This window comes from Danio rerio, chromosome 8, assembly GCF_049306965.1.
Source record: "Danio rerio strain Tuebingen ecotype United States chromosome 8, GRCz12tu, whole genome shotgun sequence".
NCBI lineage: Eukaryota > Metazoa > Chordata > Actinopteri > Cypriniformes > Danionidae > Danio > Danio rerio.
This window is the reverse complement of record NC_133183.1, coordinates 12,997,082-13,025,000: the sequence shown is the minus strand read 5'-3', so window position 1 is coordinate 13,025,000 and position 27,919 is coordinate 12,997,082. Positions and strand designations below refer to the sequence as shown.

At 35.4% G+C, this 27,919-nt stretch overlaps 1 protein-coding gene across 15 annotated transcripts in view; it reads right to left on the bottom strand.

Moving 5' to 3' along the window:
* Nucleotides 1-27,919, bottom strand: part of tjp2b (tight junction protein 2b (zona occludens 2)) — a 201,423-nt gene that overhangs the window by 94,678 nt on the left and 78,826 nt on the right. For 2 of the 15 annotated variants that reach the window (XM_068222921.1, XM_068222924.1), the window contains exon 1: nt 23,522-23,750. The exons of 11 other annotated variants lie outside the window; for them this stretch is intronic. In XM_068222921.1, the coding sequence (XP_068079022.1) occupies nt 23,522-23,572 (51 nt within the window). In that variant the 5' untranslated portion in view covers nt 23,573-23,750. Of the gene's footprint in view, nt 1-12,408; nt 12,590-23,521; nt 23,751-27,919 lie in introns of those variants that run through there. 2 more of the 15 variants (NM_001430967.1, NM_001430969.1) reach the window with 1 other exon arrangement.

Genomic DNA, 27,919 nt, shown 5'->3' with positions numbered 1-27,919 from the left:
AAAATGTAAAGGTATTAAACAAAGTGTGTGGTTTTAAGACCCAGTTTGTACTGTGAAAAAATTATCTACAATTATATAATACATTCATAGATTAATTATCAATAGAATTGTTATTATATATATTTTTTTTTCTGAATTATTTTGTTCTTCAATATCGTTCAATTGTCCACAAGCACAAAGAAATATTGTCCAAATTACTTCAAAGTTTTTTTTTACAGGCGTCTATTTATTTTAATAAAACATAACAATTAATTTTTTATTTTTCCCCAAAAATGTATACATTTAATTTATTATTATTATTATCATTCTTTAATATGCCTCTTCAAACATTTCTATGGGGCCCCAGAACTCTATTTTGTCGCTGTCGAGATTCCAGGACCCAAATTACTAACAAAATAACAATAATAAAATATTTGAAAATACAATAAAACTTTTCTAATGTCTCCTAGGGCAGAAAAAAGTAGTTTCTTTTAAAATGCATGTCCGTGAACATTTTTGGAACAATTCAGCAATTTTTGAAAAGTCTCTTTGAATCTTAATTGTGCATCCACAAGAATCATTTGATCCAACTCCTCGCCTATGCATCACATCCTGTCAATTCTCCACATTTTACAGTTATTAAAACACAAAAAGCGTCCCACCAAAAAAAGCAGCAGTGCCACTCACTGCACAGAACTGGATCAGTAGAGATGAAGTGAATCAGCACTGTTCTCAGCGCATTAAATCTACGCTCAACCACCAACATTCATGTCTTATTAAAAGTTGTCTCTAACCACTCTAAAATATTCAACATAGTTACATTCACCGACAAATTAAAAAATCATGCATTTTCAAGTTTTCAGAAAAGCATCAGCATTTTTTTTTTTACTTCAGCATCAGAGTAAAGCTTCAAAAATTGATAGAAAAACAGACCTAATGCTTGAGCATGAACGTCCAGATCCACAGTGACACATCTATCAGATAATAAACCAAGATCAAAGCGCAGAAAAACAAGCACATTACCAGAGCCCACATCTACTTCCCCATCCTAAACCAGATGACCCTGTTCTGTTCCCGCTCATTTAAAGAGCTGTTTCATCTTCAAAAGCAGAAACTAATCAAGCCGTTTCACCAAGCAGCCAGCATTTTCTTCCATCCACAAACCCAGAAAGTCAAATCACACAATGCACAGCTACTTATGATCCATTTATGAGGCTTTAAAAGGGGGCATATCATGCCCATTTTCAAAAGATGTCAAATAAATCTCTGATGTCCTTATCTGTGACTGCTGAAGGTTTGATTATACTTTCTTGTCAAATTTACCTCTATTAGGAAAAGACGAAATCAATGCACTGTTTTTGAGTGTGTTTCTTTAAATGCAAATAAGCTGCTGTTTTCAGAAGAGGGCGGAGCCTTTACATGCTTTTCTGACACTCCAGAAACAACAAAACAAGTAAATCGTACGCAGTCAAAATGTCAGAAGTAACCAGTAGGGCTGCACAGCATATAGTTCAGCATTGATAATGCAATGTACACATCAGCAAAAGTCACATCCCACCATATGCAATGTCCAGTCGTAATTATAGTTGATCAGGTACAATCGTTTTTCAAAAAGTTTATCCATAATGTAGTTTTTGAGACCAGTGATTATTACTAAGCATTTGAAGAGAGCTTAAAAACATAAATTTATAATGTAAAATTAAATGTTTGTAGAATTATAAACTAAAATTAGTTTATAATTTTATAATGTTTGTAGTTTTAGATTATAAAGATAACTTATATTGATTTTGGGAAAAAATTAACAGGGGGGCTAATAATTCTGATTTCAAGTACTTCATTACCCCTTTAAAATATTATAAATGTTAAGTCACTTAATTAAACTTTTCAAGGTTAAAAGTTGTTGGAATAAAAATCAAAGTCCCATTAAGCAAAAATAAATGGAAAAATAAAAACAAAAAATACGGAAAACTGATAAATTACAGATATTCTTTACAGTAATTTATTTTCTTTCCAAAAAAAAAAAAAAAAAAAACTAAACAGATAAAAGTGAATCATCTGAATACACAATCAACATGTTTATAAATTACAGTGCTAAAATTGAATAAGATCTCCTCTTACATTATGAGCTTGAGCGCATTTTGACATGCTTGCAGAGAAAGACTTACCAAAACCAAGTCACTGGTAATCCTTTTCCGCATTTTCTGCATTGGCAGTTTCAGGGGTATATGACTACAACACTTAATCAAGTAAAAAGTCACATTTCCATAATGTATCTCCTTTAACAACAACTGGTGGTGTGGTCTACATCTACATGGAGGCAATAAAAGAAGGTCAGCGAGCATCTGAGGGTGCTTTCACACCTACACTTTTGTTTCGGAACATATCTCGTTTGCCCAGTTAGCGCGGTTCGATTGGCATATGTGAACAGGGCAATCGCGCTCTGTTCCGCGCCAAAGTAATCGCTCCGAGATCGCTTGAGTGAGGTGGTCTCGGCTCGATTGAAACGAACCCTGGAGCGGTTCGATTGCAGTGAGAAAGCGATCCGATCCGAGCGCGGTTATATCACAGTGTTTTATGGATATGTAATAGGCTTACGGCTATATAAAGAGAGAATTATAAGTAGGGCGGGAAGTTTCGCGAGTCTCCGGATGCTCGCAAACGAGTGATGATCTCCCGGTAATCTCGCGTCTCTCTCCCAGTCCTCAAATAGGCATGGTCGCGCACCCTTCTCACCCCTCCCCACCGTGTCTCTCCTCAGACACGTCACGCGCGCGCACCCTGTCAATCACCACCAAACCACCACCTCTCCTGACAGCTGAGCGGAAAGCTGCAAAATAAACCCTGACACTCTGACCAATGTAAGGAGAGTTTACTCGCACGTGACTTGTTTTAGCTCTTTTGGTCCGATTAGAAACTTTGCAGTCTGAAAGCGAACCGCTCCAAGAGCAAAGAGCAACAATGTAACAATTTTAATCTCTGTTTCGGAACAACTGAATCGATTCACAGGTGTGAAAGCACCCTCAGACAGGAATCCGGTTTTCTCTAGACGTCTGGCACATTTAATCCACAGTGTGGGATATATCTGTATTTGGATGTGTATATATCAGGCTGAATTTCTTCAAGCAGCAGAAACGAATGAAGATGAGGGGTGTCAGACATAAAGACACGTCTGAAGGGCTATGAGAGATGAGGTGAATTCCTCTGGTGCCACTCCTTCCGCTAATAATACGACAGCCAGCGATGCCATCCCAGCTTCCGTGTCATTACCGAAGGGATGACACCTCACTTAGTAGAGTCCATTCCTGCTATGTGATGTAAACGATACCATGAACAGGTTTCTGGCATTGGATGTTGAAACTTTATATACACACAGAGAGGCTTAGTATCCTAAGAATAGCTACACACTACACTGATAATTGGCTACTATGCAGTTATGTTAAATGGCAAAAAAGAGAGAGAAAAAAAACAGGTCCTGATGAAATTATCATTTATTTATTGCTTATTAATTTAAGGGGAAAATATATTTCAATATATATTTATTAGATTTTATTCTACTGGTTCCCAAATTCCATTTTCGTTTGATTAATGACTTTGTAGATGTGTTTTTTTTTCTTACTTTATCATTATTATTATTTTGTCTGGACTACATTTTTATGGTTAAATAAAATACAAGTAAATGATTCATGTCTAAAATCATCATTAAATATTACGCTTGTGCAATTTCTGTATTTTTTTTAATTAAGAAAAACTTTTTTTAAGGTGATATGAAGGGTTTTTAGCTAAATTTTCTTTGAATTAAAATTATTATGATAATAAAGACACATTAATATTACTACTACTATTTTGGAGGTACATTCTACAATACAAGAGACATTTTTCTGCCACAATTTCTTCAAATTCATGCTATTATATACATTTTGAAAATGTTGCTTTTCTTGTTTTTCAATCATTTAAATAATAATATTTACAATAATATGAACTCTTATTATTATCAAACATTATTATTTTGTCTGAATTACATTTTAATAGTTAAATAAAATATAATTAAACAATTCATGCCTAAAATCATCATAAAATATTACACTTGTGCAATTTCTGCATTTCTTGAATTTAAGAAAAACTGTTTTTAGGGTGCTATGAAGGCGCTTTAGTAAAATATTCTTTTAATTAAAACTCATTCAAATAAAATAATAATAATTATTATTATTGCAACTATTTTGAAGGTACATTCCATAATGCAACAGTAATTTTTGTGTCACAATTTCTTCATTTTCATGCTATTATATACGGTTTTTTTTTAATAAGCAACCCGTTTGTAATGTTGTTGTGTAAAAACCCGTTGTGTAAATGTAGTTATTGTTTATTTTTTTTCAATAATTTAAATAACAATAATTACAATATTTATACTCCTTATTATAAAATATTATTATTTTGTCTGTATTTAATTTTTAATGGTTAAATAAAATATAAGTAAACAAATTATGCTTAAAATTGTGCAATTTCTGTATTTAAAAAAAAAACTTTTTAGGGTGCTATAAGGGGTCTGTAGTAAAATATTATTTGAATCAAAATTCTTTTCATAATAATGATACATTATTATTGTTACTTCTACTCCAACTATTTAGAGGTAAATTCTATGATACAACAGTCATTTTTCTGCCACAATTTCTTCATATTCACGCTATTATATATATTTTTAATATGCAACCTGTGAAAACATGGCTATTCTTGTCTTTTTCACTAATTTAAATAATAATAATTACAATAATATTAATTTATTATTACTATTAAATATTTGTATTTTGTCTGAATTACATTTTTATGGTGTAATAAAATATAAGAAAACAACCAATGCCTTAAATCATCATGAATATTAGGCTTGAGCAATTTCTGTATTTTTTTAATTTAAGAAAAACTTTACGGTGATATGAAGGATATTTAGAAAAATACTATTTTAATTGAAATTATTTTAATAAAAATAACATTATTATTACTACTACTACAACTATTTTGGAGATACATTCTATGATACAATAGTCATTTTCCTGCCACAACTTTTTCAAATTCACTATATATAATATTAAAAATGTTTTTAATATGCAGCCCATGAAAATGAAGCTACTATTTCCCAAATTTTCAATAATAATAATAATTACAATACTATTAATTACTTTAATTGTTGTTATTATTAGGATTTTGATTATGACTATGATGATGATTATTATTATTATTATTATTATTATTATTAATAATAATAATAATAATAAATATTATATTAATTATTTTAACATACAATTAATATTTCTCAGAGGCTTATTTTACTCTACACTAGTTAAAATAGATTACATTTATAGAAAAAATAAATGTAATATTATTTTTAAATTATTTTTTTTTTTAGTCAAATTAACATTACATTCTACTGTGCAAGAGAAATTCTGTCATAATATTTGAAGTATATCAAGGAGTTTTGATGTGCAAAACAAACAAAACAGTAAACAAGTTTTATTTAAAACTTAAATATTATTACCATTTTCACTATGACAAGTACACCCTGCCAGTAACATGCTTATTTTGTCTATAGCTTCTGAATATATGATCATTTAAATCAAATGAAGTGTTGAAAAGCTCATGGAAATAAAGTTCATCTGTTGATTTCCTTATCTCGTAAAAAGTGTACAGCAGTACTTTTTAATTTATTCCTGATACATTTGCCAGTTTCCATGACATTACATGTTGCATATTTAATTCTGCTTTTCTGACTGGATTCCAAAAATTCCATCCACGTTTTTTCCATTGTGAAAATCTGTGATCTCCTGTAAAATGTAAATGTGGCCATGCAGGCTGTTTATCAGTCATGTCCTCATGTAGCTCATCTGCATCCAGGCTAAAGCAAAAGTGTTACAGTGGAGACTGGAAACTGGGCCGAACGCCTATCTGTTATCTGGGGTTGCTCTCCTCATGCTGTGTTCTGCATGGAGGATGGACTGATATAAATGTGAAGGGCCAAAAGATAAACTCAAAAGTGTAAAAATGTCTGATGTATTACTCTGTATAGGCTGAGGTTCATTTTGAGGGCCATTTTCTGTACATCATAACAGTGTGTCCATCTGTTTTGAAGAGAGTTTGTTTGAAGTCAATATCACATTGATCATCAGTGACATTCACAACTGTCCTCTGCAGCTGCCAATTTATTTATCCGTCTAATATGAATAGAGGCTGTGCTACTGTAGAGCCACAGTTGGATGGAAAAATTTGAATAAATAAAAATAGATAAATAAAAAGTCTCTACGTTGTGGTGTTTCTCAATATAAACACCTTAATCAAACTATTACCGTTGTGTAGGATTTTTTACACATTTTGTGACAGGATAGTCCATATAAGGTGTTTTCAGTCAATAATATTGTAGTAATGTTAACTTAGTGCAAACTTAATCATTTTGACTAAGGTATGTCTTTAAAAACTGAAAGAGTACTGCTGATGATACTAACTTTGCCTCTGAATTAGAGTTGCACGATTCTGGCTAAAATGAGAATCACAATATTTTTGCTTAAAATAAAGATCACGATTTTCTCACGATTCTGTAGATGTAAAATAAAGGTATGGTAAAAACAAACCTATGGCACAACCTCGATAATAATATTATGTGTAGGTCTACTGGTTTCTATAAATAATTATATTTTACTTTTAATACTTCTGATGTTGAATTATGTTTGAGATATATGCTTCCAATCTGTCATATTAGACAATTTTATTCACTGGTAAGATCAGACATTTGCCATTATCAGATTATATTCAACAAAATATAGGCTAGAGTAGTAATACTGACATTGTAAACATTTATTTTCATGCACAACTGTGGGTTCGCTATTAAAGAAGAAAAAAACATCAAATGCTTGTCATAATCATAAATCGATACGATAATGCGATACGATCATTTAAATGAAGTGCACACTTTCGGTTTCATTCTGACTGCTAAGTGCTTGTTCATACTCTGTGCCACAAACAGAATATTATTTACAACTGTATTACCTGTTACTCGCAACAAATGCAGGTTCTGTTCACTAAAGTAGACCCGCGCGTCTATCATTAAGTAGAGCGCGCGCCCTCTCTGTGATAACAGCTCACGGTCAACACCTCGTCACGTGTGATTTCCCGATCGCGAAAACATCATTATATGAAGACAAAAATGACATTTTTAGGTGAATTATACCTTATGAATACAGTATGTGACTCGTTTAACATCATTTGGAGGTGTTAATGTCACTGAGCATCGTGTGTGAAACAGTGAAAAGACTCGTGCAGTCGCCTTTTCTTCTCTCCTGAACTTGGAAATATGATTAACAGATTCGTAGAAATGCTGGATTAAGATCGTCTAGGGGGTCGAATCGAGATTGTGATCTTTTAACGATTAATTGTGCAGCTCTACTCTGAATAAACATAAACAAAGAACACTGATCGCACACTTACCAAATCTGTGCAGACACGACAGTCAACACCAACTGAAACCGCAGCTTTTTTTAAAAGGGGGAGCGGCAAATCCAGATTTCACCATTTCCAGATATGAAAAACTCTCGGGTTAAAAAATGTTACTCACAAACATATTTTTGTCACGTGTTAGCAGACCACTGTAATCCACACGTGAGTCTAGCTGCACTCTCATAGCGGGGAATTGAAAACAAAAGCTGTGTTGCAGCACATTTACAAACGCAACACTGCCAACCCATGTCTCCAAACAGTTTTCTTCTTCCACTTCTTTTACTATGGTTTGCACCACAACCTGGGGTCTCTCTGCCATCTGAACATTGTAAGAGGTAAAAACAGTATTCGAAGCTATATCATGCATGTTAATGAAGTTGCACCTCATTCACAATAGAACGCACTGATTGGTTCAAACCAAGTCTATCTCTTGAATTATTGATGAAAACTCAAAGACGTCACTTTGTACCCGCCAGTACAGACATCCAGTCTCCATGCTAATCGCTTGAAAATTTATTTTCAAACCGGAAGAACAAATTTGCTTGAAATAACGCAAAAACAACCAATTTTCATTTTTTTGTGAAATATGTGAAAAATGTTTTTTGGTGTTTCATGACCCTTTAAGGCATTGAGAACGTTGGGATAAGAACATTAGCACTTAGCCGTTCCATTTACAAGAGTTCAACCCTTTGCATGCAACTTTAACTTAGCATGTTTGTTCAAGTACATGCATGCATCCTTAAACAACATGCCTTAGCGAGCGACTGATGATTTTCATAGAAGCAGAGACAGACAGGAGGAATGAAGCTGGAGGAGTGCTGGTATTTTTAGGTCATGTCAGGGTTACAGCGAAGGCTGCCGATGGCACAATCACAGCAACCCTGTATGGCAAATATCTAAAACCCACAAACATCACAACCATTCTGACACTGAAGAACACGCTGTAAGGAGATCTGAAGGTCAGCGTGTTATCTTCTACCATGCTTTCCAACCTCTCAAGTCTTACATTCCTTACAGAGAATTCCTGCTGTGCAATCTGATGCTACTAGCTAAAATTCACACACACACCAAAAAAAAAATGTCTGGACAAGTGCAGAGTGAGGCGCCGGTTATTCTGCCACACTGATTTTACATCCCCGGAATGAGGAGGCGTCTAATCCAGAACAGCGGCAAGCTTCCCATGATCTCGCAATGAGATTGAAGGGTCGCGTGACCTTATTTTGGTGAATTTCACATTGAAGCATCTCTCACCAAGCCTTTTATAAAACAGCTCTGGGAAAGAGGTCAAGCTTGCACGGTAAACAATGATGGTTAAACAATAGCATCTAATAATGATTAGTAAAAAGAGGATGTGCGAAGCTTGCTCATCCCCAAAACAACAGGTCATTAGGAAACCACGCTTAATGCACACCCAAACATCTATTCAAACAGACAAACTCTCAGGCATGTGCATAGCGCAGACTAATTTTATCCACTTCCCATCTGACCCGACCCTACATTCCACAAACATGTCCGTGTCCGACTCTTCTTCGTCAATAAGCAAACGCCTGAATGCTGAATTTAGTTCAAGTTTTTCAGATGTTTTCGTGTCTGTCCTGTTTGGTTACAACTACATTCCTCACGTACACTCATCAGCATAATCAGATTGAAGCCATTTATGATTGTGTTTAAGTGAGTCAAAACATAATCTAACACTTTTTTTTGTACATGGTATTTTGTTATTAAAACTATCCACTGGCATTTTATCCGAGTTTGTTTTCTGATTATTCAAACATGTCAACACATTTCACTGATCCCTAAAGAAAAGGTTATTTTACAAACAACCAAGAAATAGAAAAAGAAACAGAAACAGGCTGTGCTGAAAAATGAAACTGCGTTCATCAAAATATTTACTGTTTATGGTTCTCTCGAGGTTGGTAAACAGATGCGTGCAGTCTTCTTAACTAACCAGCTCAAAGCAAAGCAAGCAATGAAGTGCCAAACAAACCAACAACAATGTAAAACAAGCCAAAGTCAATGCGTTATCAAATAAAAACAACATTCCTCGCAATAAGTAACTACATACTAATGAAATAATTTTGCTAAAATAAGGAGAAACGGAGAGTAGAACGAGATATACATGACTGATAGAACCATACAAATTGGTAGATTAACGGAAGGAATAAATGAACAAATAATAAAACAAACAAGAACCACCATGCCACAGGCAAAACGGTAAAATAAAAAAAGATGGAAAGAATAAATAAAACAAACATCAGATGTATAGAAAGAATGACCACACAATAGAATGAAGGAATGAAGAATAGAACAGCGGAACAAATGGCAGAAAAAAAATCAACTAAAACTAACAATGATAGAAAGAATGACAAAAAAACGGTAGACACAACGAGCAATAGATAAAAAAAAACGGTCACACTTTATTTTGATGGTCTGTTTGTTGAATTTAAATTATGATGCATCTACATGCCAACTAATTCTCATAAGATTATAAGCAGACTGTTGGGTTGGGATTAGGGTTGGGTTTAGTGTAAATTGACATGTACTTGCAATGTTTCTTATAGTCAGTTAAATGTTGAAGGAGCATGTCAACAGATATTAAGCAGACAGTTTGCTAATACTCAACTGGACCATCAAAAAAACTGTTACCAATAAAACAACAATAGAATTATAGATAGAATGACAGAAGGAATGCAAAGTAGAACAATGAAATAATAGTAGGCTAAAACAAACAAACAAACAAACAAACAAACAAACAACAGGCAGAATAATGAAACAAATAATTGAACTAATAATAGACAGAATGAAGGTATGAATGCTAAAAAAAACAACACTGAATGACCAAGCAATAGATATAAATGACAGAACAATACAATGATTGAGAGGACGATAAAATGAAGCGCTCACTATAACAAATATACAGTGCATCTGCAAAGTATTGTTGTATATGTTTTTAGATTACAGCCTTATTCCAAAATGGATAAAATTCATTTATTTCATCAAAATTCTACACACAATACCCCATAATGACAATGTGAAAAGTTTTGCAAATTTATTAAGAGCTTCACAGCAAAAGCTGTGAATGCTTATGCAAGTGTGATTTTTTCAGGTTTTTTATTTGTAATAAATTTGCAACAATTTCCAAAAATCTTTTTTTCACATTGTCATTATGGGGTATTGTGTATAGAATTTTGAGGAAATAAATTATTTTAATCCATTTTGGAATAAGACTGTAACATAAAATGTGGAAAAAGTGAAGCGCTATAAATTCTTTCCAGATGCACTGTAGATGGACAAAATGACCAAATGACAGAGAATGACAAAACAATAGAACAAACAGTAAAAGGAACAATGATACAACAGAATAAATAACAGTCCTGCTTTATATTTAGTGGCCTTAATTACTTTGAATATACACATATTGTGTTCATATAGTTTTGCACAACACTACTGGTGCAGATAGTAATGGAATATGGGTGAGTTTAGGTACAGGTTAGGCATGGGACGATAACTGGTTTTAAGGTATACTGCTTTTCTGAAAACACAATGTTTTAAAACCTTTAACATTTTCTGTTATACTGTAATTAAGGTGTTTGTAAGTTTTATTATGTTTTTACGTGTTTTTTTAAGGGGCAACAATAGAAAAGAAGCCTCCACATCACAAGTTACTGCTCAGTCCATGATTTAGGAAACATCTGAAAAGCAAATCTTGTATAAACCAACATACAGCATGCTGTAGACCTGAATAGTGCAGAGGCTTGCTTTAACAAAAAACAAAAGATATCCAAATATGCTTTTTCCAAGTAGAAAATCTGTATTTTTGAAACTAATTAAGACAGCAAAATTCCCAACTTAATTTAATTATTAAGCCTGACATTTGTTTCAGAATATTCTAAATTTAAAAAAATATATACCATGTTCACTGGGAAAAAAAGTTGTTGTCTTTTATGCAGACATTTAAAAAGAACAAATTTTTAGAGCAGCGATTACAATACCGTTATATTGTGAAATCGTAATATTTTTACCCAAGGTTATCATACCGTCAGAATCTTATTCCGGCCCATGCCTAGTACAAGTCTGGATGTGTGGGGAAGTTTAAGGTCGGGTTAAGGTAAAGAATGGGTCAACAGTGTAATTCTAAATATACTGTAGTTACAGAAATTAATTGCAGATGTAACTACAAGCATTTCATTTTTAAAATATTAGCACAATGTTAAACCATCTACTGTATGTGCATGCAAAGTGCCTTATACTAAATGATTAAATTTAAGTAATTAGGTAAACATAGTAATTAAGGCCACTTAATATAAGGTAGGGCCTAAAGAATAAATTACATTAAAAATGAATAAACAAATAATAGAAAGACAGACAGATTTGGTTTTGGTGCTCAAGAATGGAAGAACACTTCACTTCCCAGAATGCATTTATTCCGTGTGACTTCAAACTTCCTATGGGTTTGGCCATTTTTATTAAATTCATACTCATGAACTGAGAAAAGATCAGAATCCAACTCTAAATCTTCCACAAGCCAAGAAAATATTCTGAAATACTTCAAAATCCATATTTAGTTAGAAGCATCAATAGCTTGAGCATGAACTGTAATGCTGTAACTTTTAACAAAGTAAAACCTTGACGAATGAAATAAAACTCACAATGAAAGTCATGAATTACATTCAGTTTTTCAGCTCAAGCTCTTCAAGTATTTGCATAATCTAGTTTTGCTTGACTTGATTCAGTAATTGCAGTCACACTCCATTCCCTCAGGCAACATTATGCACCTCTGAAAGACCAGCTTCAGGTCAAAAGTCCAGCTACAGTCTAAAAATAAAAAGCATTTTATTTCCAAGCACTGTTCATAAAGCACAATTCGAGCCTGCTCTATGGTCAGCCGGTGTCTGGTTTTCCAGCAGGTATCAAGTGCACACTAATACCCATTTCATCTCCTGCAGAGTTTACCTGATGCAGAAACCTAACAGCCATCATTGCGCAGCATTTCTCAAGTCGAGCGCTTGAACAGATCCGGGCTCATCGAATATCCACATTCCTCCCTTTTGCTGAGTAATCGCGTTAAAACAAAACAAACAAATGATAAGAAGGTAGCGCATTACACCTGTATACTTCCCACAATGCTTTGCATAACCAAAAAAACAAAACAAAACAGATCTGCCCTCAAGGACATATAAGGGCAGAGGGACCCGCCCACACTGCACAGCTTCAGCCAATCAGAACAAAGCTTCCTGTCGACGAGATGAACAGTAATATGAGGAACATAGGAGACTCTCTTTACTCACAGCAGACGACACAAACCCGCCTGCCTAGGTTTCTCCATAAGGGACACCAAGATGTTTGTGAGTGATTGAGTAGGGCTCTGCTGGGAATTCGAGAGCAGTCACTAAATAAATGAAACCTCAAAAACCAAAACATGTCGAAAGGCTAGAAGCCACAGGCCAATGGGGGAGAGGATGGGATGGAGAGTGCTAGTGTCATTTTTGAGGACAATGGATTCATATTAGGGTGGAGCAATATATCGCTTGGACGTCGATATCACAATGTGTGTATCCGCAATAGTCACATTGCAGAATTAGATTATTCACTAGAGATTCAAAGATTAAATATTATTGTTGAAAATTATTTATACAATGATAAGGAGTAAGTTATTTGACATTTGATTGTTTAATTCCTATATTTGAATACAGTTAGACTCGCCAAAAAAACCATAAAGCACTGTTTATTCAACTGTTATTAATATAAATGTCATATTTATATTTGGTTGTATTTTATTATATTTTTTGCAAATGCATTGCTTAGATGAAGGACTTAAGATCTAAATTAATACAATTTTTCTAAATTTTATTCATATCGTAATATATGAATGGCAGCAAAACAAAATATTGCATTGTCAGATATATCCAATATCGTGCAGCCCTAATTCATATTGACATTTAAAAGTTTGTGGTCTTTATATGGTAAGAGTAGGGATTATTACTTATAGCTAATGTGCCCTTTTGTTTATTTAAAAGAAAATTATAACTTTGAGCTCAAGGTGGAGGTGTATGGGAAGATATACTGCACAGACTTGGACATATTTGTAGGTACCTTTCCATTGAAGAGCGAAAAACTAAAGTGGTCACTGAAATAACTTAAAAAAATGGATTATAAAAAATTGACTGAAATAAACTATTGAAAAATACGATATTGCTTTTAAATTGTGGGACAACAGAAGTATTAAAAAAGGCAAACTAATGAAACTGTTGGTGCCCTATAAACATGCATTCATTCATTCATTCATTCATTCATTTTCTTGTCTTTATTGATCCAGGGTCCCCACAGTGGAATGAACCGCCAACTTATCCAGCACGTTTTTATGCAGAAACATGCATCTCTTCGTTAAACAGAAATTGGGGAAAATAAACAAACAGGGGGCCTAATAATTCAGGGGGGCTAATAATTGTGACTTTAACTGTATTTGATAAATGAAAATTAAATAAAAAAATTAATGATTACAGGCCCAACATACAAATAATGCTAAATAATATGCAGACTGTAAATAAAATGTAACACTGTGATCATCCAAATTGATGAAAAAAAGTATTATTGTAAACTACACATTTTGCGACACCATAAACTAATTAACAGCATAATATGAAACAACTTGAAACTTATTTTATTTTTTTAAACAATTTTATTTAATCCATCTGATATCTATTTATTTATTTATAGGCTGTACATAGTCATATTGCACAACCTTAACACATTTAATATGATATACCAATGGTAATCTCTTTTTATTGTACTGTACTATGCTATTTCCTTCATTTTAGTGTCTGAAAAGCAATAACAACATAGAGCTTTTGGTCTTGTAGCATTAGATTATAAAACATACCCAATGTTTAAAGTTACACCCTTTACACACACAGCTCAACACACACCAGGGGAATAAAACAACTAAAGATTTCCTCCACGAACATGTAGATCTTGGGTGATTTTTATATCGAATACAAGCAGTCTTACTAGATTTTCAGTGGTCAGACTCTCATCCGCTGAGGGTCTCTCTAGCAAGAGAGCTTCATTGTTTCAGAGAGCGTTTATGGAGGAACAATGCTTGGCTTTCACTGCCAGTGTCTCAGTGCACTAGAGTAAACAAGTCTTTTATTCGTCCATCATCCCACGTTCTCCAGCGGCTCGCTCCTGTCCTCCCCTCTCCCGCTGTCTGTCTGAGCTCACATCTCTGACACACTCTAATTGCTCAATAATTGGATTTGTGCAAATGTTTGTAATTCCTAAAACATTAGTGTGTGTTTTTTTCAAAGATAATGACCAGATCTAACAGGTTTAATTGAGGGTGAAAATAATTTTGTTCATTATTTAAGTGAAGTTTATTCATAAACTTATTTCGAGAGGATCACGTGCTTATGATTTATCACGGCCAGTCTCGTATTTGCTAATCACTAATCTTCCAATCATATGAGCCCTAAGCTGCCCTTAGCTACAGCAGCAGGGGAGTTCTGAGATCCACCGAGCTCGGGCTCCCTTCTTGCTCTGCCAACGGGAGGAAGCCCCGGGCTCGAGGAGCCCTTGAGCTCGGGGCTCTCTCCCGGGACAGCATGCCAAATAAGCTTTGTAAATCATCAGCTAAGTGTGAACTCTTGAATTGTATCTAGATCTAATAAAATGATTTCAGTCAGCCACGATCGGAGTATTTAAAAAAAAATCTGTTCAGTTTCAGTTTAGTCGTAATTCTTAAATGGACTGTTAACTTCATTGTAGTCAGAGGCATTATAAAAGAATTGGGGGGGGGACTGATTTACACAGTTTATGTACACAGGTCATGCTGCAAAAATTTCTATCCAAATAAATCAGCTGTTTTAAACAAATTATTTGAATACATGGTTAAGTTAATCATTCAATAGGACATGGCTTTGCCACCACATATTGATAGTTTTAGGCTCAATCCAGATTCTATTTTGTACCTCTTCCCCTTGGCCCTTGAAACAGAGTGTGAAGGGGAAGGGCTTCAAAATTTACCCCTAAGAAATGGAACAACACTGCAGCACTCATTCACACTCATACACTACGGACAATTGTAGCCTAGCCAATTCACCAGTACCACATGACTTTGGACTGTGGGGGAAACCGGAGCACCTGGAAAAAACCCACGCAAATGCAGGGAGAACATGTAAACTCCACACAGAAACACCAACTGACCCAGCCGAGGCTCGAACCAGAGACCTTCTTGCTGTGAGGTAACAGCACAACCTACTGCGCCACTGCGTAACCCAGATGAAAACGACATTAACATTATACCAGGCACCATGAAAAAGTAATTTCCAGCCACTAGACTTTTCTGACAGGGTATTCGATTGTCATCGAGTGTCAGATGTAAGAGTATGTTGCGGGACTGCTATGCAGGAGATATTATTATGGATTAAAGTTTTTAGCATTTCTTTATTTTAGCATTTTTTTATCCATGATGGTAAACAAGAGCGTCATTATGAATGTATTAAAACATAAGCTTGTTCGTGATAATGACAACAAAAACTAATTTAATTAAAAAATACCAATGCTGCCATTGTAGCTGATATATTATAGAAAAAATTTTTACCCCTTAGTTTTGAGTGTGGTCCTCGAAAATCTCAGTTTCACGGGCTATCTAGCCCTTCACCTTAGCCCTACGCTTTCAAGCTAAAGATAATTGGGAATTGGGATAAGGGGAAGGGCTAAGGAGTAGAATTGAGATTGGGCCTTAGTGTTCCATTAGTTTATCCATGACAGAAAATAGGGTGGGTGTCCACCAAAGCGTTCTTTTTTCTGTTGTTGTCAATGTTAGCATTGCGTTTCAACAGGTGCCGTGAGGTGCTTTGAAATATGCATTTTTGTTCGATCTTTGACTTAATCTCAATCTAAAGTTAAAGAATGGGTGGGGTAGAGTAGCTTTCCCCCATTAAAAAAAAATGCCAATAGTGTTTTGCTTTATCACTGCTCTGTCATTGAGAGTGGTTAAGTCTTGAAAGGGGCAGGGCATGTCAGGTACTAGATTATACACTTTTTTTTTAAAAACAATGAAAGTTAAAAAAACACTTGCAGCTGACCATTTTTAGAACAATACTAGCATTTCTGCACTTCAAAAAATCTTAATAGTCAATAAAGAAATAAAAAAAAAAACTGTCAGTGGGCACGTGCCCTTCCAAACTGTGGGTTGTGATCTGTACGAATCACGGATCAATCGTGATCATTACACCCCTACACAAGACCAATTTATATTTCTGCGTTAAGTGCACATTTTTGGTGTAAACTCAAAACACTGGGAAAAAACTCGACACAGGACAACATAAAACCCTACTGCTCATCAGTTTAAGTGTCATTGCTAGTGCAGCACCGACAGAACCCAGAGATATAAATGCTCACAATGGCGTTGACTTTAACTAACCCACAAAAACACAGACAGCTGAATTTGTTTGAATTTTTCAGTACTGAAAATACAGTATCTGCAAAAACACGAAGATATAGTCAATATTGTTCACACCATGATCACCAGAAATACGGAGATATGCATTTTGCAAACAGAAAACTTAAAGAACAACATTTTTCACAATAGGGTCTCACATTTAAACAATTTCATGCTAGCTTCAAGACCTTTTCTAGGAACTGCAACAATGACAAAATGTAACTGAATGATTAAAAAGATTATATATTAACTCTTATACTGATTAGTTTTTTAAAAACAATTACATGCTGTCACCCCCCTCTGTAAAGTTATCTCAGCAAGCGTTCACTAATGAAATGTATTCTCAGGGGAAATCAAAACAGGCGCTCCAAAACAACAAATTTGCCCTTCGGCTAAAATAAAGCATCATTTTATGAACAAGTAATTGCAGAAAGTTGAAAACAAGCTGAAGCACATCTGCTACAAATCAACACTTTTTTTTTATTTAATTTAACAATAAATTACAAAAACACCACAAGCTGATGAATCCCTTAAAAGAGGCGGAACCCACAAGGGTTGGAAACTTAAAGACAGCATGACCTGGACTCACAAAACGCACAACATATGAGTCATGTCAAACATGATAGAAGTGGACAGAGATGCACTTCCCAGAAATCTCTGTCATCAACTGGCGATTAGGTCGACGTCTGGAGAGCCGAGGGATCTAATGAGTTTTCTCTGTGCTCAGGGTCACCAATCTTTAGGGTGTGGTGCGGTTCAAAAAAGGAAAGCAATGCACCAGAGGAAGCAAACTGTAAACTGTCCTCATCCTGTACATTCTTAGATAAGCCCAATCTTATTCCTTGCGGCCAAGGAGGAAATAACAACTTCGGCAATGTCAGAAGATTTTGTTTAACAAGTCGTTTTGAAAGAAAACAATCTCTTTTTTTTTTCTTTTAAAGTACATTTTGATGAGAAGACAGGAAATCACAGCACATGAGAACAGATCTTGACATCCCACCGTGTGTCCTACTGAGATCAAATGATGGCAGAGCTTGTATAAACTGAACTACTGATAGATGTGCATGTGTACAGGATGTGCACCATGGTGAGAGGGGCAAAGGCCCAAAATATCCAGTGCAGAGGTCTAAATTGTTCCGTGTAATTACTGTAAGATATATTGTCCTGCGATAATGATGTTTGCTTTTTGTTTAAACTACTTATTTAAAATAAGCTGAAATAACATAATTCTTCAGTCTTTTGGGGGAGGGAAAACTTAATTTTTTTATGTTCAAACCACTTTAATTTGTAAAAAGTTAACTTAATTTCTTCATGTTGTCCAAACCAAGCCGCAACCTTCTGCTCTACCCCGTGAAGCAAATACGGAAGTAACTGAAACTGCAGTTCATCGAAATTCCGCTAGTCCTGGCTCCTTAATAGAGCAAATTTCTATTGACCCCACTGTTAAAATGGCCATCTTTACAGCAGAAAAAAAGGTGTTTACAGCCTGGTACAAAGAACGATTTTGGTTCATATAGCTAATAGTACCCTTCATGACAACTGTGAGGGGGTGAATATTTCTTTATAACTCCTCCATTTTGTTTACATTAAGTTATATTAAGTACATGCATAAGTAAGGGCGTGGCCACTTGATTGACAGCTAGGTCTCGCTGGTCCCCGTCAATTCGCCTCAGTTAATTCCGGCTGATTAACTGCTGAACTCGGCATATAAATCACATTTTTATTTAGTTTCACGTGGCTTTACAGTCAATTGCTTTTTGGAATTGTTTCTTAAAATTATCAGATGATATGGCATGCTGTGTGCACTTAATTGTGCTCACAAACCATTCACGTGGCTTCCTTTTCCCAGGTGAGTGAAATTACATACTTATATACCATCTCTATAAATGTATTTGTTTTATTTAAGATTATTTTTCATTTACAATTTTCTTTAGACCTGTAATGCACTCCAGAATCTGGCAGATAGATTAGCTGTAGGCTCTAGAACAGGTCGATTCAAACCGTAAATCGATTTTTTTGTGAAAAATAAATCTGTTTTTTTTTTTTAAGGCCATATCGCCCAGCCCTAGTCAGATCTATACAAGCGAAACAAAATATATATATTATTACAGTATAACTTCATGCAGAAGCAAATTACAGCTCTTGCCCTTTGAGAAACAATTGACAAAATTGCCAGTTTGCCACACACCCCGGTTAGACTTTAGTAAGAGGGCAATTTGGGTGTCAAAACAGATTATTAACACATACAAGCGGCTTCATTAGTTGAATCATTTAAAGTGAATGTGAGAGACAGGTGGAACCGCTGTTGTGTCCATCCGCTACAGCCTGTGCAAGAAGAATGTAAACCGAGTCCCCCTGTGCCTGGCATAAAGCTTTTGCAACAAACCAGCTGTGATAAGACAGACACGGGTAGTGTGCTGTATGTGGAGACAGAACAGCCCAAAAACATCTGTTGTGCGTTTCAAAACGACAAGCCTAAATGTTCAAATTCAGGATGTGCTTGTCTATTATCAGAGGAAATAATGTCCAAGTATAAATCCGCAAACAGGCTCCTAATTAAAAGGTATGATTGGAGCAGAAAACCAAAGCCAAGTGGCCTCGTGGGAGATTAATGGCAACTGGCCAGAAATGAAAGCCTTCTTGTGGATTAGGTTAGAATTTGAGTATGGTGGACCAAACGCCAAAAACAATAAAACTGTATCTAAACTGTTAGTTCTTTTTTGATTCAAAATTTGATTTAAAATTGTAAAATGATTCTTTGTAACACAGTAGATCTTTTTATCATCTAAATAATACTCTAAATAAACCCACTTTAGTTTTTGGTGGCTGTTTTTGCCCCACTGACTTCCATTATAATGACATTTTGCGATTACAAAGTTATGGCACCATATAATCATGTATTCCTAATTGTTGGTGGCTTTCCCTGTTGAAAAGAGGTCAAGTGTAGGTAAATAGGTGTCAAAATAAGATTTGTCAGTAAAGATCATTCCATTTGTTGAAACAGAGAAAGTTGTGGCCAAATTAATACTCAAAATCACCCCAGAGTGGATGAAAACATGCCCAACAGCACTATATTAACTATATTAATTTGGGATCCACTGAAACGAAAATTCTGGGCCGAAACTGAAAATTCAGAATGCACTTGGTTGAAAAAAATAAAATAAAATTAATCAAACCTAAAAATGCTTTGCAATAATTAGATTGACAGCCCAATTTTATTGACAGTGATCAAGTCCAGGGAGAATTTTTTTTCTTTGAGACGAAAACCAGAAATTTTGAGCATCCCTATTATTTGTATATTAGGCTATTAACACTATAGTGTTGTATGTAACTTGTGCACTACATTCAGTAGAGAGCGAAGTCATAGAAACAATTTTCAGTTCAAACGAATTATTTCACTATATAGCATCTCTTAAATTGAACTCAAGTTCAGCTACACACAAAATGAAAAAATCAATGGCGGTATGAAATCAATGACATCACTCCAGGCATTGCCATGCCTATTTTTGATCTGGGCGTCGATGCAAATGAGTTGGTTGTCATAAGCAAATGCGTCACAGTAGCATGAAAGCACAGAATGACAACATTGTTCATCAAAAAAAAGTTTGATAAAATAAGAATACAACAAGAAATAAATATAAAAGTAAATTTAAAAGACTAGAAATATAAAGTACAATTGGCTACATTTCAAAAAATCTTTTAAAGATTGATACACAACAACAAAAACTCACAATATGTAAAAAGAGCTTAACGAAGATTCATTTAAAAATCATCATTGGAGGTTGACAAATCACATTAGGTCCAGCAATCACATGTACACTGTAAAAAATATCTGTTAATTAAGTTTCTGGAGGCACGGTGGCTCAGTGGTTAGCACTGTCGCATCACAGCAAGATGGTCACTGGTTTGAGTCCCAGCTCATGCAAGTGACTTGAGTAAACGAAATAGTTTCTATATTTTGTGTTTCACAGGTGTTTTCTGTTTATTTATGGTTGTGAATTACATTATGGGACGGTAATATCTGCTCTGTCGACTTTTGATGTTGAAATTCGACTCTACAGTTTAACAAAAAGACTTTTATTGACATTTTAGTAGTTTGAAATAATATAATGTAAAATAAATAATATATAGAGTAATAAGTGTGTAAACTAACAGAAAATATACTGGCAGTTTATTACAAGGTTTTTGCACCATATTATTCAACACTAAGACTGGGCGATGTCGACCAATTTGGCATCGTACTACGATGTCTAATGTGAAACATCACGATGGACGATCATGTGAGGGGGGGTGTGGGGTTGACAGTGCGCGCGACGTGTCTGAAGATCAAGGAGGGATCCGGGGGTGAGAAGGGTGTGCGACTTATTTGAGGACCGGGAGGGAGACGCGTGATTTCATGGAGATTATCACTCGTTGGCGGGCATTATGAGTCCAGCAAATACATAGAGACTCCCAGATCTTGGGATGTCTGAATATCGCGTTTAACAACCATAGTGAGACGTGATCCAGCGGTACATCCTTGATAAACTGTCTGACATGCACTGCTCTCAAAAGCTCAAAGGAGCACAGGACAGTGTGTGTGTGTGTGTGGTCATGTAATGTGTGTTTTCAGCAGACGGAGGGCTGTTTAGAAATGCTAGGTAAAACACAGTGTGGATGTGGATCATTTTCGTTATAAAAAGGCAATTTAACACTAAGACGTATTAGTGTAAACGGGGCCTAAGTGTGTTTTTCGTGAGCGGGTTTGCGACGGGGGCGGAGGATCGGCGATGCCGGCTCAGCATTGTGTTGCCTATTGGCCACTGGTGATGGACGATGGCATTGTCTATCGGCCCAACCCTATTCAACACCAACCCAGACAATACAGTATATCAATTTAAACTGTTGAAAATGTTAATAAAGGTCACTTTTTCTAACTTTTCACAGTTAAAAGTTGCTGGAAGAAAGATCAATGCCTTATAATGTAACTCAAAAGCAAAAATAAAATTATAAATCTCAAAATACAAACACTTGCTAATTTACAAATATTTTTACAGTCTATAACAATACTATTATTGCCTTTGAATGTATGAGAGATGCACAACTGTACATGTTCTACACAAAAACATCTCCACAAACTTTCCCCCAAGTTACTTAAATGCAGTGATGCAAGAAGAAGTGAAGTGGTAAAGACTTTAAATCAGTTTTGTGAGTGTGGGTATAAGAAGATTGGCTCTGGAGAATCTGTAAATCTGGCTGTGATTATAACAGCTCTTCTCATCCTAACATCAGAATCAGGCCTCTTTGCTCCTGAATAATGAGGTCTGATAATCTGCAGCCCAAGCTGCTCTCCCGCTGGGCCAAACCAGACAGAAAATACCAAGCCAAATGAGGAGGCCACTGGGGTGAACACAACACCTCCACACTGAGGCGACAACATCAGTCGTCCACTCGGATGAGGCAACAACAGGCAACAAAGTTGGAGTTGTAAAATATGGTGAGCGTCCTACCTAGACTGCATTTTTGGACATCATCGGCTTTGCTGATTCAGAACTTGTAGTCAACTAACTATTCTAATGAGACACAGCCAAGCTGGTCCCGGCATTCACAGTAGTTTCTGCATCACTAATGTTTCAAGTTATTTTCTGATGTAATACTAGTTGTACTCATATGAAATAATACTAGATATAAAATATTAGAGCTGATGAAAAGAATGAGAAACAAAAAAAGTCAAAAACTTGGAATTGCTTGACGGAATAACAAAGCTTATCATGATCCAGAGCTTGAAAGGATTAGTTTTGTTCATTTTTATATTCATTCATATACAGTATGTGCATAATTCATTTAACTGATACTTTGATGACAATAGAAATAAAAATAAAATATAAATAAAATATTATATAAATAAAGTAAATAAAATTTTTGCCTTTTAATTACATTTTGTAAAATGCAGGTCACAGTTTCTCTTAGGGTTATCACGATACTGGAATTCGGTACCATTCGATCAGACTCTTATACAGGCCCATGCCTCAAATATATATTTAACAGAATATACTTAAATCTCTAATATTAGCAAATTTCGAATGATGAATGCACATTCATTGAATAATAGGCTCACTAAAAACAACTATGCCAGTATGTCATGACTCGTGTCAATCTATCCAAAGTCCACCGGAACACAAGCAAAATGACAAGTGTCAAACTTCAATCTTTTCAGGCCAAACATGTCAACACACTCCAAGACAGACTCCAAAACGAAAGCAACAACAAACAATTCGCCGTTTGGTTTCCACGAAATGGTATTCAACCGTGGGCGTTTATAAATGACAAGAACACATAGCTACATCTACTTTAAGACCACTGGAATAACAGAAAAAATCGATATAAAAGTGTGATAAAGTTGACAGGAGAGCGCTGTTTACAGTATTATCCGCCCAAAGGAAAACTCAACAGGTGAAGTTCACGGTGCTGAATTCCATTGGCTGAAACCAATCTTCGTCAAACAACCTTATTAACGTTATTATTATCATAAACAAAATTAATATGCCGTATCAAAACGCTTGTATATTCTTTTACCCATAAGTTTTAACTTCCCGAACAAACATTTAAAACTGAACATCGCATTTCTCCAACAGTGATACTTACAACATTCTCGCTTTTATTCGGATAAGCAACTCCTCCACCTTTCACGGGCATCCTGATTCCTTTGTGTTTAAGGGAAGAAAAAAACTACTTCGGCGCTGGAATAATAGCGATTATTTGTGATCTGTCGCTGTCGTCACCCTCTAGGATTCAGCATGGCTTTGAGCAAGAGATCCTTGTGAAATCGTCCCTGGTGGAGCGATCAGCGTCTGAGCACGAGAAGGCAGACCCTGGGAAACATTTTTGCTCCGAGCGACTTTCAACCCAAGCCAACCTACTTCACGATTGTACCAAATGCGGAAAGGGGTGTGATGCGGATCCGCGTGTCTCAGTTTTAGATCTGCGTTATAAAATATGAAACGCGTATATAATATAAACTACACGCAGTACAATTATAGATTAAAATGAATCATTTTAGTATGTTATTTACTGATATTTTTTCATATATTACATTTCTAATTAAACATCCTCCACCGCTTAGCGAGTGGCTGCGCCCAGCGGGCAAACATTGATTTAACTATTCCCTGAGAGAGTTCATGATAACAGGCTAAACCGTGTTTACTGTCAAGGGTAGCTAACTTCTAATGTCACTAAAAAGGCAGCTTTGCACTACCTAACGTACAAGACCATATGTGATGTTTGATAAATACATGTTTGCCACATAAGTTAACAGTTTGAGGGACATTTAAGAGTTAAGGTTGACTGTTCTTTATATAATAGGTATTTGTCTATTTTACAGTATACGTTTTAAATCGAGGTAGATATTGATGACGGTCATTAAAGTCCTAATTAAAATCATAGATAAATTATGGAGGTGTATTACACAAAGCTGGAGCAAGATAAATAGCTGATCTAAAAAATGACAGGAAAATTGATGCACCTACTTATAGATATTGTAAATCAAAATCCATTTTCCATAACCTAATTGTGTGTGTATGTGTGTGTGTGTGCGTATTTGTCTCTGTGTGTGTGTGTGTGTGTGTGTGTGTGTGTGTGTGTGTGTGTGTGTGTGTGTGTRTATATATATATATATATATATATATATATATATATATATATATATATATATATATATATATATATATATATATATATATATATATATATTTACAGTACAAGCAGTGTGATATGGCTGTTTATTGGCACGAGTAGAAGGTGTGTGTTGGCTTGAGGCTGCAGCCCGAGTGCCTTACTGTGCGTTCACACTGAAGGCGGTGAGACTGACAAAGGTTGCTCTGGCCACCCTGGCAACAACGCTGTGATATACGCTGTTTCTAGCATAAAATTGTTGTGCTTTTTTTTTTTATTAAATTAATTTAAAAATTGAAGATCAAGTTGCATGTGGTGTGGCTTTGCTCCACTAAATTATCCAATGTGTCAATATTTCTAAAATGTTCTGAAGCAGCAATACTGTTTTGTAATGTTGCGTTAGATTCCCGCTTTTTAAAAAAAAAAAAAATTATATATATATATATATATATATATATATATATATATATATATATATATATATATATATATATATATATATATATATATATATATATATATATATATATAATAGTTATATATAATTATATATATATATAGTTACTGATGTGCATATATATATATATATATATATATATATATATATATATATATATATATATATATATATATATATATATATGTGTGTGTGTGTGTGTAACTCGCCAGTAACCTTTTAATTGTAAGTTCCTGTAAGAAAACATTATAACATTACATATAACTGGAAATCCAGCAACCCAATAACCAAACCCATGGGAACAACTGTGGTCAAAACCAAAGTTCACATGTTCTCTGGACTCCTCTGAAGCGGTGGAGTTCAACATTTTGACTGGTTGCCACTGAACCGCGTCTTTGCTCATTACCATAAAGTTGACTTGATTTCAACTCTCCTCGACACCCATGCACACCTGCGAAGACGTGCTGTGCAGATCCTAGTTGCTTATCACCGCCGGCTCCCATTGAATAACTTATGGCTACCTTGATACTCTTGCTACTTTCGGTGTGAACGTACAGTTAGAGTCCCACCATGCCATATCGCACTGCTATGAGTGTGATACTGCGTTTATACAAAAGTTCAAAAGCATAATCATGTATATAAAAAAGAAAATCAAACATGGAGGGTCTCAAAAACCCTTTTGTAAGAGGAACAACTTTCTTCCACCATCCATACACATCTGCAGCTGATGGTCAGAAAAGCAGAAACCGTTGCAACTTCACAAACGTCACTTATACTAGAGCTGGTATTTGAATGATTCTCTTGTGTAATGTCTAAAATGATGAAAAATAGATGATTTTACTCACTTTTTAAGATTATAAGGCTGACAGATGGCATATAACGGCATGAAATGCCATCAGTCTACAGAGATTTCCCAGATTACTATGGTATAAATACAGCACTACAAAATATAACAGAGAGAAATCGACTTAGAATGTCGATTTCCTGATTTATAATGATTTGTTCAGTTGTACTTTGAAACACACTGAGAAAATGCTGTTATAATCCCGTAAGGATTTATTATGCAGTCTCTGTCGCCATCTGGTGGATGATCAACATCAACTGCCTTTGCTCTGCTCAGTATTACAGGCTAATGGCCGCCAACGCCCTAGATCTCTGAAAATATGAATATTATAAAAAGGCGCTATATCCTTGAAAATAAACTGCATGGTTGCAATCTAAACAACTACATTCTTGCCTAAAAAAGCCTCAACATTATGTTGCCCAACAGCTGAAATATTTGTCAAACTGTAGTCCTCTGCTTGCCACTCGTGTGGGCGGAGTAATACACAAGGGTGAAGACGCTGTATGAGTGCTGATATTACTTTAATATCTTACAGCTATCAGATTCGAGAACCTGACAGAACTGTTGTATATATAAAAACATAAAAACTGCTAAACAAAACATGTAAGAAGAGATTTCTAATGTTTTATTTTTACATTATCGAGTATATACACTCAGAAATATGGGTACAGTAGCTGTCACTGGGGCAGTGCCTTTTCAAAAGATACATATTTTTACCCAAAGAGTCCACAGTGGTACCTCATAGGTGCATATTAGCGTCCAAATGTTTTTAAAAAGTACCTTTAAGGTACCTTATGGACTCTTTAGGTTCAAATTTGTACCTTTAGATAAGGTACTGCCCCAGTGACAGCTCCTGTACCTTTATTTCTGAGAGTGTATCAATTATTAATATAGGTGTTATAACTGAAAATAAGGGGTGGGTGTTGTATTGCAGAGACACAAAATTGTAATGTTATAATAAAAGCAAAAAAAGTAATATATTCAAATTAAGTTATAAACACTATTCAATTCAATGAGAAATATTGCTAAGTTACGAAGTATGCTATCCATCTCAGATGCAGAAAAGCTAGTCCATAATTTTATGACTTCTAGGATGAATTACTGTAATGCTCTGTTAGCTGGCTGCACAGCATCCTCTATAAACAAACATTAGCTAGTACAAAATGCAGCTGCCAGAGTTCTTACCAGGACTAAAAAACATGATCATATTACCCCAATTTTATCCTCCTTACACTGGCTGCCTGTTTAGTTTTGCATTGAATTTAAAATATTGTTTCTTACCTATAAAGCTCTAAATAATCTAGCTCCTGTTTATCTAACCAACCTTCTGTCTCGCTACAATCCAATCTGCTCTTTAAGATCTCAAAACTCAGGGCTTTTGGTGGTACCTAGAATGGCAAAGTCGAGTAAAGGAGGTCGAGCCTTCTCATTTATGGCTCCTAAACTCTGGAATAGCCTTCCTGATAATGTCCGAGGCTTAGACACACTCTCCCAATTCAAAACTAGATTAAAGACCCATCTTTTTAGTAAAGTAGACTAATTATTCACTTTATTCTCTATTTCCACCTGGGGATAATCATCCCGAGGCCCTCAGACTATGCAGTGCCGCTGATTCAATTCAAGACCAGTGACGAGATGATCCCAAGGTTCCCATATCCTGGACTAGGCCGTATCCTGAGCAGCTACTGTGGTGGTCGTGGAGGAGGGGTGCGCATGAGACTGATTCCTGCGACGCTCCAGGGACAGACGAGTCTTCGCTGACGTCCAGCTTCCAGCCTCCGGTGCCTTGACTGCAGCTCTGCACAAGACGTTTGGCCAGTGGAGAAATAGTGGTAGCCAACTGAGCCAGGTTTCTCAAGTTTTTTTCAAATTCTTCACTTTCGCAAATTGGTAAAGTTTTTTCCTCACTGCTGTCGCCACTGGCTTGCATGGTTCAGGATCTGCAGAGCTGGATTTGCTCTTCAGTGTTTGGACTCTCAGTAGTGATTATTAAACCACACTGAACTGAGCTAAACTGAACTGAACTTAAACACTGAAAACTGAACTGACACTGTATCATTTTACCATGATC